This window comes from Apodemus sylvaticus, chromosome 4 (genome assembly GCF_947179515.1).
Source record: "Apodemus sylvaticus chromosome 4, mApoSyl1.1, whole genome shotgun sequence".
Classification (NCBI taxonomy): Eukaryota; Metazoa; Chordata; class Mammalia; order Rodentia; family Muridae; genus Apodemus; species Apodemus sylvaticus.
The window spans coordinates 453900-468514 of NC_067475.1; the positions used below are offsets into that span (position 1 = coordinate 453900).

At 36.3% G+C, this 14615-nt stretch overlaps 1 protein-coding gene across 3 annotated transcripts in view; it reads right to left on the reverse strand.

Annotated features, from left to right (window-relative positions):
- The window catches only part of Depdc1 (DEP domain containing 1), a 36468-nt gene extending 23037 nt beyond the window's left edge, over positions 1-13431 (reverse strand). For 2 of the 3 annotated variants that reach the window (XM_052178838.1, XM_052178836.1), the window contains exons 1-2: positions 13281-13431; positions 10298-10563 (exon numbers count right to left, since the gene is read on the reverse strand). In XM_052178838.1, the coding sequence (XP_052034798.1) occupies positions 10298-10563; positions 13281-13328 (314 nt within the window). In that variant the 5' untranslated portion in view covers positions 13329-13431. The remainder of the gene's footprint in view (positions 1-10297; positions 10564-13280) is intronic. The other variant, XM_052178837.1, reaches the window with a different exon arrangement.
- Positions 13432-14615: the final 1184 nt, after the last annotated feature.

Sequence of the window (14615 nt, forward strand, 5' to 3'; positions counted from 1 at the left end):
TCTATTGTTGATCTTAGAGCATAAGCCAGCCATTGGTGTTCTGTTCAGGAACTTTCCCGCTGTACCCTTGTGTTCTAGGCTCTTCCCCCACTTTCTCTTCTGCAGTTTGAGTGTATCTGTTTTTTTGTGGAGGTCCTTGATCCACTTGAACTTGAGCTTTGTACAAGGAAACAAGAATGGATCGATTTGCATTCTTCTACATGCTAATTGCCAGTTGAACCAACACCAGTTGTTGAAAATGCTGTCTTTTTTCCACTGGGTGGTTTTAGCTCCTTTGTCAAAGACCAAGTAACCACAGGTATGTGGGTTCACTTCTGGGTCTTCAACTCCATTCCACTGACCTACCTGCCTCTCACTGTACCAATACCATGCAGTTTTTATCACTATTGCTCTGTAGTACCTCTTGAAGTCAGGGATGGTGATTATCTTGGTTTTTGTTTTGTTATTCCAAATGAATTTGCAAATTGCTCTTTCTAACTGTTTAGAATTGATTTGGAATTTCAAATTCCATTCAATTGGAATTTCAAATTCCATTTCAAATGGAATGGGGACTGCATTGAATCTGTAGATCGCTTTTGGCAAGATGGCCATTTTTACTATATTAATCCTGCAGCTTGACAGCACATCTTAAAGCTCTAGAACAGAAAGAAGCAAATACACCCAAGAGAAGACTGCAGGAAATAATCAAACTCAGGGCTGAAATCAACCAAGTAGAAACAAAAAGAATACAAAGAATCAACCAAACCAGGAACTGGTTCTTTGAGAAAAATCAACAAGATAGATAAATCCAGACTAACCAGAAGGCACAGAGACAGTATCCAAATTAACAAAATCAGAAATGAAAAGGGAAACATGAGGAATAAAAAAAAATCAGATCCCACTATAAAAGCCTATATTCAACAAAACTGGAAAATCTAGATGAAATGGACAATTTTCTAGACAGATACCAGGTATCAAAGTCATAACAGGATCAGATAAACAATCTAAATAATCCCATAATCCATAATGAAATAGAAGCATTCATTAATAGTCTCCCAATCAAAAAAAGCCCAGGACCAGATGGGTTTAGTGGAGAATTCTATCAGACCTTTAAAGAAGACCTAAAACCAATACTCTTCAAACTATTCCATAAAATAGAAACAAAGAACAGTACCCAATATGTTCTATGAAGTCACAATAGCTCTGATACATAAGCCACATGAAGACCCAACAAAGAACGAGAACTTCAGACCAATTTCCCTTATGAATATCAATGCAAAAATACTCAATAAAATTCTTGCCAACCGAATCCAAGAACACATCAAAATGATCATTCACCATGATCAAGAAGGCTTCATCCCAGGGATGCAGGATGGTTCAATATATGGAAATCCATCAATGTAATCCAGTATATAAACAAATTCAAAGAAAAAACCCACATGATCATTTCATTAGGTGCTGAGAAAGCATTTGACAAAATCCAACACCCTTTCATGATAAAATTCTTGGGAACATCAGGTTTCATCATCTTTGATCTCAAATTATATTATATGTCAAATTGTACTATTGGGTTTACTCTCTCTCTGTCCATATATATATATATATATATATATATATATATATATAATGATATTGTCACAAGAACAGACATGTTGATCAATGGAACAAACTGAAGACCCAAACATAGTTCCACACATCTATGGACACCTGGCTTTGATAACGAAGCTAGAAATACACAATGGGATAAAGGACATCTTCAATAAAAGATACTGGTCAAACTGAATGTCTGCATGTAGAATAATACAAACAGAACCATATCTATCACTCTGCACTAAACTCATGTCTACATGGGTCAAATACACAACTTAAGACCAGATACAATGAATCTGATAGAAAGTAGGGAATAAGTATTGAACTCATCAGCACAAGAAAAGACTTTTGAATAAAACATTAATAGGATAGGCATTGAAAACAACAATTTATAAATGGGACCCCATGAAACTGTGTGTCAAGACACCACAATTTCAAACAAGCAGTAAGGTACAGAATGGGAAAATATTTTTACTAATTATACAATAGACAGAGGACTAATATCTAAAATATATAAAGAACTCAAAATACTGGGCATCAAGGAAACAAATAACCCAATTTAAAAAATGGGGTACAGATCTAAACATAGAATTCTCAACAGAAGAAACTCAAATATTGAGAAGCACTAAAATTTTCAACACCTTAGTCATCAGGAAAATACAAATCAAAATTACTTTAATATTTCATCTTATACCAATCAAAATGGCCAAGATCAGTAAAATAACAAAAAGATCATGCTGGCAAGGATATGGAGGAAGAGGAACACTCATCCATTGCTGAAAGGAGTATAAAAATGTACAGCTTGTAAGGAAATCACTGCAGCAGTCATGAGAAAGATAGGAATTGATCTATCTTAAAATCAAAGTACACTTCTCTTGGGCACACACCCAAAAGACATTTTATCCTACTATAGACACACTTGCACAACAACGTTTATTGCTGCTCTAATTCATAGTAGCCAGAAATTATAAGCAGACTAAATGTCTATCAACAAATGAACAGAAAAAAAATGAGGTACATTTATGCACTGGAACATTATTCAGAAGTTTAAAAAGGTGAAATCATCGGAGACTAAGGCAACACACATAGAGCCTGCATCAGTTCTTCTGCATATGAATTATGGCTTCCAGAGGTTTTATAGGATTCCTGAGCATACAAATGAGAGGGTCTCTGATTCTTCGGTCTTTTCTTAGGCTTTTTTCCCTATCAATTTTGTCCAACTCCAATTTGTTAGTGTGTATTGTATTGTATTTATTATATTATTTTTTACTTAGAAGTCCATCTCTTTTGTTTTCAAGAGAGAGAAAGAGATAACAGGAAGACAGATTTCCTAAGGAAGGGGAAAGAAAATATAGCTATGGAAACAGATACATCAAATCTGATAGAGGAATATTCTTGAACTCACAAAAAAGACCTTCTGAACAGAATACCAAGAGCACAGGCACTGAAAACAAAAATTAATAAATGAGACTTCATAAACCTGAAAATCTTCTGTATTACAAAGAATACCATCAGTCAGACAAAGTAGAAAGCTACTGAATAGAAAACAATTTTTACCAACTACATATTAGATACAATATACAAACTATATAAAGAACTAAAACAAAATGGGAAGACAAGGAAATAGTAGCTCATTTAAAAAATGGAATACAGATCTAAGCAGAGAATGCTCAAAGAGGAAATTCAAATGCCTGAGAAGCACTTTTGAGATGTTCAAGTTCATCATCCTTCATCATCATTGAAAAGCAGATCATGTGGGAGACTTCAACACCCCACTCTCATCAATGGACAGATTATGGAAACAGAAACTAAACAGAGACACAGTGAAACTAACAGAAATTATGAACCAAATGAATTTAACAGATATCTATAGAACATTTCATCCTAAAAACAAAAGAATATACCCTCTTCTCAGCACTTTATGGTACCTTCTTCAAAATTGACCATATCCTGAGTCACAAAACAGACCTTAATAGATACAAGATTGAAATAATCCCATGCATCCTATCAGATCACGGCAGACTAAAGCTGATCTTAAATAACAACAAAAACAACAGAAAGCACACATATACATGGAAGCTGAACAATGCTCTACTCAATGATAACTTGGCCAAGGAAGAAATCAAGAAAGAAATTAAAGACTTTTTAGAATTTAATGAAAATGAAGGCATAAACATACCCAAACTTATGAGACACAATGAAAGCAGTGCTAAGAGGAAAATTCATAGCCCTGAGTGGTTCCAAAAAAGAAACTGGAGAGAGCATACACTAGTAGCTTGACAGCACACCTGAAAACTCTAGAAAAAAAGAGAAGCAAATACATCCAAGAGGACTAGACAGCAGGAAATAATCAAACTCAAGCTAGAAATCAACCAAGTCAAAACAAAAAGAACTATACAAAGAATCAACAAAATCAGGAGCTGGTTATTTAGAAAATCAACAGGTAGATAAACACTTAGGTGGACTAACCACAGGGCACAGAGACAGTATCCAAATTAACTAAATCAGAAATGAAAAGGGAGACATAACAACAGAAACTGAGGAAATTAAAAAAAAAATCAGATCTTACTACAAAAGCTTATACTCAACAAGACTGGAAAATCTGGATGAAATGGACAATTTTCTAGACAGATACCAAGTACCAAAGTCAAATCAGGATCAGAAAAAAACATCTAAACAGTCTCATAACCCCTAAAGAAATAGAAGCAGTCATTTAAAAGTCTCCCAACCAGAAAAAGCCCAGGACCAGATAGGTTTAGTGCAGAATTCTATCAGACCTTCAAAGAATTCCTAATACCAAATACTCTTCAAACTATTCCACAAAATAGAAACAAGAAACACTACCCAATTCATTCTATGAAGCTACAATTATGCTTATACCTAAACCACACAAAGATCCAACAAAGAAAGAGAACTTCGGAACAATTTCCCTTGTAAATATCAATGCAAAAATAATAAAATTCTTGCAAGCTGAATCCAAGAGCACAACAAAATGATCATTCACCACAATCATGTAGGCTTTATCTTAGGGATGCAGGGATGGTTTAATATATGGAAATCCATCAATGTAATTCACTATATAAACAAACTGAAAGAAAAAGAAACCCACTTGATCTTCTCATTAAATGCTGAGAAAGCGTTTGACAAAATTCAACAACCCTTCATGGTAAAAATCTTGATAAGATCTGGAATTCAAGGTCCATACCTAAACATAGTAAAAACAACATACAGCAATCCAGTAGCCAACATCAAACTAAATGGAGAGAAACTTGAAGCAATCTCACTAAAAGCAGAGACTAGACTAGGCTTCCCACTCTCTCTACCTATTCAATATTGTACAGGAAGTCCTAGCCACAGCAGTAAGAAAATAAAAGGGAGTTAAACAGATATAGATTGGAAAGAAAGAAGTCAAAAATCACTATTTGCAGATGATATGATGGTATACTTAAGGGACCCCAAAAATGCCAAGAGAACTCCTAAACCAGATAAACAACCTCAGCAAAGTGGCTGGATATAAAATTAACTCAAGGAAATCAGTAGCCTTCCTCTACTCAAAGGATAAGCAGGCTGAGAAAGAAATTAGGAAAATGACATCTTCACAATAGTTACAAATAATACAAAATACCAAGTAATTCTAACCAAGCAAGTGAAAGATCTGTATGACAAGAACTTCAAGTCCCTAAAGAAAGAGACTGAAGATCTCCCATGTGGAGTTTGGCAGAATTAATATAGTAAAATTAGTCATCTTGCTGAAAGCAATCTACAGATTCAATGCAATCCCCATCAAAATTCCAAATCAATTCTTCAGAGTTTGAAAGAGCAATTTGCAAATTCATTTGGAATAACAAAAAAAAAAAAAAACCCAGGATATTCAAAACTATTCTCAACAATAAAAGAACTTCTGAGGGAATCACCATCCCTGACCTCAAGCTCTATTATAGAGCAATAGTGATAAAAGGTGCATGGTATTGGACAGAGACAGACAGGCAGATCAGTGGAATAGAATTGAAGACCCAGAAATGAACCCACACACCTTGATCTTTGACACACTTGTTCTTGTCACACTTGATCTTTGGCAAAGGAGCTAAAACCACCCAGTGGAAAAAAGACAGCATTTTCAACAACTGGTGCTGGTTCAACTGGCAATTAGCATGTAGAAGAATGCAAATCGATCCACTCTTGTTTCCTTGTACAAAGCTCAAGTTCAAGTGGATCAAGGACCTCCACAAAAAACCAGATACACTCAAACTAACAGAAGAGAAAGTGGGGGAAGAGCCTAGAACACAAGGGTACAGCGGGAAAGTTCCTGAACAGAACACCAATGGCTGGCTTATGCTCTAAGATCAACAATAGACAATTGGGATCTCACAAAATTGCAAAGCTCTGTAAGGCAAAGGACACTGTCAGTAGGATAAAATGGCAACCAACAGATTGGGAAAAGGTCTTTACCAATCCTACATCTGAGAGAAAGCTAATATCCAATATATACAAAGAATTCAAGAAGTTAGACTACAGAGAACCAAATAACCTCATTTAAAAAGGGGGTAAAGAGCTAAACAAAGAATTCTCAACTGAGGAATATGGAATGGCTGAGAAGCCTAAAGAAATGTTCAACATTCTTAGTCATCAGGGAAATGCAAATCAGAACAACCCTGAGATTCCACTTCACACCAGTCAGAGTGGCCAAGATCAAAAACTCAGGTGACAGCAGATGCTGGTAAGGATGTGGAAAAAGAGGAAAACTCCTTTACTTTTGCTGGGATTGCAAGTTGGCACAATCATTCTGGAAATCAGTCTGGATGTTTCTCAGAAATTTGGACATTGAATATTACTCCTGGGCATATACCCAGAAGATGCTCCAACATATAACAAAAATAGATGCAGCACTATTCATAGCAGCCTTATTTATAATAGCCAGAAGCTGGAAAGAACCCAGATGTCCTTCAAGTGAGGAATGGATACAGAAAATGTGGTACATTTACACAATGGAGTGCTACTCAGTTATTAAAAACAATGTATTCATGAAATTCTCAGGCAAATTGATTCAACTAGAAAATATCATCCTGAGTAAGTTCAGAAATGAACACACATTGTATGCACTCACTGATAAGTGGATATTAGCTTAAAAACTCGGAATACCCAAGATATAAGATATATACAGAGGGTCGGGAATTTGAATTAGTGGTGTGCATCAATGGGGTTTGGCGAACTGGGGGTATTCACTAGCAAGTCCCAGATGCTAGGAAATCATGAGGCTCCCAGGTCCTAGTGGTGATATGAATAACTGAAATGCCCAACAAAGAGGAGGGAGAAATTGTAGAGACCATAACTGAGGTTAGACAAGGTCCAGGTTGGGGGATGGGGCCACCCACTCATCACCAAACTTTTAACCCAAAATGGCTCCTGTCTAAAGGTAATACTGGGATAAAGTGTGGAACAGAGATTGAAGGAAGGTCATCCATAGACTGCCTCACCTGGGGGTCTATACCATATACAGACACCAAATCCAGACACTATTGTGGCTACCAAGAAGTGCTTGCAGACAGCAGCCTGTTATATATGTTTCCTGAGGCTCTTCCAGAACCTGACAAATACAGAGGTGGATGCTCAAAGCCAACTGTTGGACGGATCATGGGGACCCCAATGGAGGAGTTAAAGAAAGGACTGAAGGAGCTGATGGGGTTTATAACCCCATAGGAAGAACAACAATATCAAGCATTCAGACCTCCTCCCAGAGCTCCCAGACACTAAATCAACCAAAGAGTACACATGGAGGAACCCATGGCTCCAGCTGCATATGCAGCTGAGAATGGCATTATCTGGCATCAATAGGATCAGAGGCCCTTGGTCCTGTGAAGGGTTGATTTTACAGTGTAGAGGAATGCCAGGGCAGTGAGGTGGGAGTGAGTAGGTGGGGGGGGAGAATCCTCATAGAAACAGGGAGATGGTATGGGGGGCTCTGTTATACCCATAAAGGGGATAACATTTGAAATGTTAATACATAAAATATCTAATAAAAAAGAAAAGCATAAGATTTCGTCTTGCACCAATCAGAATGACTAAGATCAATAAAACAAGGTTATGGTGACAAGTATGTTAAGGGAAACACTCATCTACTGCTGGTAGGAACACAAACTTGTACAATCACTTGTACAATCACTGTGGCAGTTCCTTGGGAAGATAGAAACCAACTCACCTCATGATACAGCTATACCAGTCTTGACATACATCCAAAGGTCTCTTCATTCACGTGTCTCAGTCAAAAGACACTTAATTAACCATACTCATTACTAATCCATTCATAATAGCTAGAAATTGAAAACAACCTAATATCCTCTGACGGATGAATGGATAAAGCAACTGTGATATATTTACTTAACAATTAAAAAAGGGGGAATCATGAAATTCACAGTTAAATGGATAGAGCTCGAAAAAAAATTCATCTTCAGTGAAGGAACTTAGACCCAAAGACAAATATGATATGTATTCATTATATGTGGTTGTTAGCTAAGTCATTGATAATCAAGCTAAAATTCATAGGAGCACAGAGCTAAAGAATAAGGGACTAGGGTGGAACGATAGATGTCCCAAGAAATGGGAAATAGAACAGATAGCTATGGATGGAGGAGTGTGTGTGTGTGTGTGTGTGTGTGTGTTGGGGTAGGATATGAGGTAGGGGGGACTAGAATGGGAAGATCAAATTGGAAAGAGGAGGGAAGTGAGGGATGGGGCAATTAAGGGATCTGGTGAAGAACATCTAAAACTAAGGGCCATTTGGAAACCTAATATAGTAGAAACTTCTTTAATAAATACATATATGAAAAAAATCTAAATAAAAATCATCAAATAACCAGTGAGACAAAGCCCCAATTGGATATCTCTCATCAACAATGAAGCTTCCAGTATCAGCAATGGGTTACATCTAATTGAGTTGTTGGTCAAAGAGGACCCATAAAAACCCCAAACAATCCAAGTTATTGCCAAGACTATTGGTAGTTCTCCACAAACCTATGGTAAGACCCTACTGCTGAATATAACACCAACACAACTCATTAAACATGAAGAAACATGGTGCCTACATAGAGCCTTCACCCCTATGTGCTAGCATCTTTAGTACCGGATGTCTCTCTGTACACTATGAAAAGACAAATATAAACACTAACCTAGCCATAAACCTTTTGATCTACAATGGTATCCTGCCTACAAGATATGTTAATGAAATAGTGGCACAAAACTGGTAGAGGCAACCAATCAATATCTGATTTGACTTAAGTGCACTCAATGAGATGGAACCCATACCCAATACTGCTTGGTTGATCAAGAACCTGAGACTAGATAAACTAGGCTAAAACTAAGCAGTACTATTTTAAAACAAAACATAGCAATGATAATGACAGTCTGCTATACTCATAAATCAGTGCCATGCTCAGCCATCATCAGAGAATGCTTCCTCCTGCAGCAGGTAGGAATAATGTACAGAGACCCACATAGCCAGACATTATGCTGAGTGAGAGATCTTGGAACACTTAGTTGTAAATGGTATGTCTCAATCAAATCCCTCCTCTCAGGTCTCAGAAAAAACTGAAGAGGAGGTGGAAAGAGTGTAAGAGCCAGATGAGATGGAGAACAGTAAAGAATCAAGGCCTTCTAGATACAAGAGGATTAGAACACAGATGAATTCACAAAGACCATGGCAGAATGCACAGGGTCTACCCCAGATGGGGTCCTACAGCTGAAAGTAGACACACACCCATCCTTCACCCAGAAACTATCTGCAGTTGATCTTCTTGCAAATGAAAAGTTAGCTTTCTGCAATGGGAGTCTCCCTGGGGAAACAAAACATTCTTAAGGGTATTGCACTGCACCCAGCAGTAGATGGCCAACATAAAATGAATTTGATGGCATTTCTGAAGGTTCTTTGCCTCATAATGTTAAGACATGTTTTATTTTGTTTATCTTACAGGTCCTTTACCTAAGGCATATATTATGATTTCATATTTTATGTTTCTATGGGATTCTTGAGTGTGTCGATGTGTGTGTCTCTGTATCTGCATTCATTTCTTGTGCTTTTTCTTTGGGTCTTTTTCTTCTTTGGTTGTTTTATCATATTCTGATTTATTTATTCATCATATTTTATTTTATTACTATTCCTTATATACCTGTTTTTTGTTTTTGTTTTTTTCTAAGAGAGGAAGGGTGTGTATCTGTGTGAGAGTAGAGGTATGGAGGGACTAGAAGTTGAGGTAGAGAAATTCATAATAAGAATATATTGTACAAAAAACATCAATTTTCAATGAAAGACAAAAAAAGAGCAGCAATACCTTTCTAAAAACATTACTTCTCTAAAAGACGCTGCTATTGCAGCAAAGCAATAGCAAACATGGAGTTAAAACTACATTGTAATTTCAGCTTTTTTCTTTGTTTTTTTTAACTTTTGAAATTAAAACATAATTACATGATTTTCCCCTTCTTTTTTCTCTCCAATCCTTCCCAATATGTCTTCCTTGACCTCTGAAATTCATTTATATATTGTATATACATATTTCAAAAATAGAAACACAACCCACTTGCTCCATATAAAGTTACTAGTATGTGTATGGTTTTGGGGATGACAATCTCGTATTGGATAACTATTTTGGGGGCTTCTTACTAAGGAAGACTATTTCTCTTTGGTAGAATGGTAATAGCAGAGGTAATTAGGCTTTGTAATGATATATCAATTCAGTACCTGAATAGTTGATTGTTGTCATCAAGGCTTTCTGATCCCCATCTACCTTTGATATCTTCAATCACATGATTCTTAAGAAATTTTCTCAATAGTTGAATAGTCTGTTGTCTTGTAACTTCAGGACCAAAATTATTATTACTTCTTAATAGATCATAAAGCCAATCTACAGCTTCAACTGCAGTGAAACAATTGCTATATTTTTTTAAATGTTGTCTATGTTTTCTTAAAGGCATTCCTACTCGAAAAGATGTGGTTACTTCATTCCACTGTAAAGAGAAGAAAAATACTTTATATATCAAAAATGAATCTCATTGATTTGGGTATGTAGCCAGTTACAGGCTACTTTGGTCTACATGAGGCCCTATCTCAAAAATAACCAAATGGAATAAAGAAAATCGTTAGACAAAGAAAATTGTTTATTTCACAGGTAATTTTATTGTAAATATAATTGAGGAAAAAAATATCTGCTACATAAAATCTTATCTCAGATTTCTTATTACTAATTCTAGTGTCAAAATAATATTTTATTTTAATAGGCATTCTTTACTAAATATTCATTGGGCATTCCAATTAATTAGGAAACTTCAGAATGAAGAGAAGTATAATATTCTTAGTCAATGAAGCATTTACTATTAGCTTTTAATAAGTTGGTAGCTTTTATGTAAGACAATATGCTTATGTTCAGTATTTAACTATAAATCTCACAGTTTTATAAGATATTATCATTTCATTTTCATATAAGGAAAAAGAAGCTCAGACTGATTGACCAAGATCATGTATCTAAATCAATGCTTTTCAACCTTCCTAATCCTGGGAACCTTTAATAAAGTTCCTCAGGTTGTGGGGATACCCACATAAAATTATTTTATTGCTACTTCATAACTGTAATTTTGCTACTGTTATGAACTGTAGTATAAATATCTGATATACAGGATATCAGATATCAGGATATGAAATCCTCTAAGAGGTCACAACCCATAGTTAAGAACTGCTGATTTAAATGATTAACATAAACATTCAAACCTATGTTTAAGTGGGTCTATAATTCTATAATCATAAGCCTATAATTCCAGAGGCTGAGCATGAACTTTGTTATGTTCAAGTCCTGGATGGGCTACAGAGTGAGTTCAAAACCAGTCTGCACAACTTAGTGAAACCCTATCACAAAATTAAAAGTAGAACTGACGCCATAGGTTTTTATCTCAAAACAAAATGAACAAACAACAGCAAAAGACAGGTTTAACTAACTCTGTCTAGAATCTGTGTTCAATTACTGTACTATCCAGATAAGACTCTGGCACACAGCAATTATAATGCCAAAGGGCTTTTAATTCTAGGTATTTAGCACAGTATCTCTTATAAAGATCCCTACAGTGCTGGGCATGGTGGCAAAGGTTGGTGGATCTCTGTAAGTTCAAGGACAACCTGGTCTGCCTGGTGAGTACCAGGATAGCCAGAACCACATGGAAAGGCCTGCCTGAAAACAAATGAACAAACAAACATCTATAATGAACATAGACAGTATAGATGACAAACTAGTAAAACACATCTATTGTACATTTAATGAACTTATGCATATTTATGTAAAAACCACTTATTTTCTGAGCTACCTTCAAATATGTCAACTATTTGTGACATTAACACTAGAACATAATACAATTAACACAACTTAATAGAAAAAAGTAATGTTAGAAATAAGATTATTAACCTGATAGATGAGACTATTAATTATATTATTATAGGGTCATATGTAAGATCACAATATTGGCTTTACAGCTGAAAAAGAGTAACTATAATTCTTTTCTTCTCAAACCTCTCTCATTACTTAAATTCAAGAAACTTTATTTAATTGCTTTACTACAGTAGTAAAGTGTCATGTGACTCTGCACTCAAAGACATTGTATTTTTGAAATGTGATGGATTTATAAGGTCCCAGACTGAAACATTAGGATTTGCTTAAACTTTAGTCTTACTTCTTGTTTATGTATCTTTTGTTCTTTCATTCTCTGTACCTCAATATCCTCATATTAATACCTATCTTGTGGTAATTAAAAAATATGTAAATTTTTGCATGTACTTGGCATTTTTTGGTTAAGATGGTAAATTTTTAATGTGATAGGACTACCTCATTATGGTACATTGCAGAACTAAATTCCATCCTTTCTACTGATAAACTTAACCACCACTACTTGTTGAGCAATAGAATATCAAGATTACTACGCCAGAAAGAGGTTCATTTTCTAGTTCTTCCATTCACCATCTATGTGGCTTTCTGAGAATTCCTTCTTTGAGCCTTAGTTCCCACAATGGTAAAGTAGGACCAGTATTTGAGAGGATAATTTGCTTGTTATTATATAGACTACCATACATTTTCAAACACAGTATATTTTTAGAAAATCTCTTAAAGTGGGCATGTATGTATACCACTGTACCAATGTGGAAACTGAGGTTAGGTGAATCTCTTAATGTAATCCAAATGCCCAGCCCTAGTGACTATTAAAAGTGGTTAGTAAAAGTATTGGGGGTTTAGGTTGAATAGTTCTTTCCTTGTGTTATTTACAAATTTTATTGGGTCAAGAAGCCAAACTGTCAAGTCTCGGCTTCCAGACTTGAAACTTTAATTTCTAATTCTGAGAGGCTGTAAATTACACGTGGAAAGTGGCTAAGACTATTATGAGAATCAGGGGGAAAAGAAGACATCTGAGGAGTTGTCTCGCAGTCAGAAAGTGGTATAGCTTTGGGGCAGAGCAGTTTGGTTCTGAAACTGAGAGACACCAGAGTGGAATGCAAGTCAAAGACACAGACAGGAGCAGCCGCATTAGTTTCCCTCAGCACCTTTTCAGAAATCTAGGCGCCCTGGCTCACTCGGGATACCAGATACCTGACTCGTGAATCTGGTAGCTCTGAGTCCCCTCCGGAAACTCATATCCCCAGGATCCCTCCGGAAACCTCGGTCTCTGATCCCTCTCCTTCACGTTCTTACCAGCTTGGTGGCCCGGTAAGGTCCAAGAGGAGCACCCTGACGCTCCATGCTGTCATTGCCGGGATGAGGTGGCGGAAACTGCGCAGTAGCAGGAACTTCTGTGGCCTGGAGCGGGTGTCGGAACAACTGCCGCGCTGCTGATTTGAATATCTCGGCGCGAAGCTGATTGGCAGCGCCGTCGAGTCACGTGATGCGACGGAGAAAGCGCTGTGACGTAAGCATAGCTTGTCTGGGTGGTACAGCAGAGCTGGGGAGCTCAGATCCAAAGCGATTGCATAGTGAAAGATGGCACAACAGCAGAAATGGCTCTTTCTTCTTGATCCTAGGAGCTCTTCAGTAATGCTAATATAAGCCAGACTGGGCTTCACCTGGACACTACTCCTAAAAGGCTGGTCTCAGTGTGTGTTTTCTTTCAACTCTCTCTCTCTCTCTCTCTCTCTCTCTCTCTCTCTCTCTCTCTCTCTCTCTTTCTCCCCCCACCCCCCACAAAGTTTCAAACTCTGGACAAGCAGCTTAGGTGCCTATTTGACATATCAAATCAGACTTGACTTGCAGGTTTTACTAACATCCTTCAGTCCCTACCTGTCAGAGGGTAGTGCTGGCTTATATAATATGTATACACCAAATGTCTATATTTGCCCTTACTTAATATTATTTTTATGTTTTTTTCAGTTAAGATGAATTATTACTGTTTAAAAATCAGTTGTATTTACTTGTGCTGTTTTATAGGACCAAGATACATATATGTGTGTGTTAGTTCACCACTCTGTAAAAATTCCTTTGACTTGCTCTTCTATCACCTTCTAGAAAAAGTAAATGATTTATATAATAACAATGACATAGAAATAATTTGCACAGAATTGTGAAAACATTATGAAGATTTTGTTGTCATTGTTGAGAAAAGGTCACCAGAAAGTCTGGAAATTAACCTGTGTGGTAGAAATTCATAGAAAAAGGAACATTCTTTCAAAGTAGTTTACATTTATTTATAAATTCCACATCATCTATTTTCTTGTCCACATTTACTTGCAGTATTAAGGTTTTCTTTCTCCTTCTACTTCTCTTACCCTTACCCATGATCTTTAATATTATATGCATGTGTATTAACTAATACGTGTATTTGTATATGTCTGTTTTTCCTCACTGCTTTATTAGTTTCATGAAAATAGGACTTATTGAAAAATTGAAAGGACATCAATATGGGTGAATTGGCCTATAAAGGTTTACTGTATGCAAAAGAGTTGCCTCCTTTAGAAGTTTTTCTCTCCATTTGCATAAATTTACATTGAGCACACATTCATGTTTTGTATAAGTTGTGAAGTAAATAAATTAATG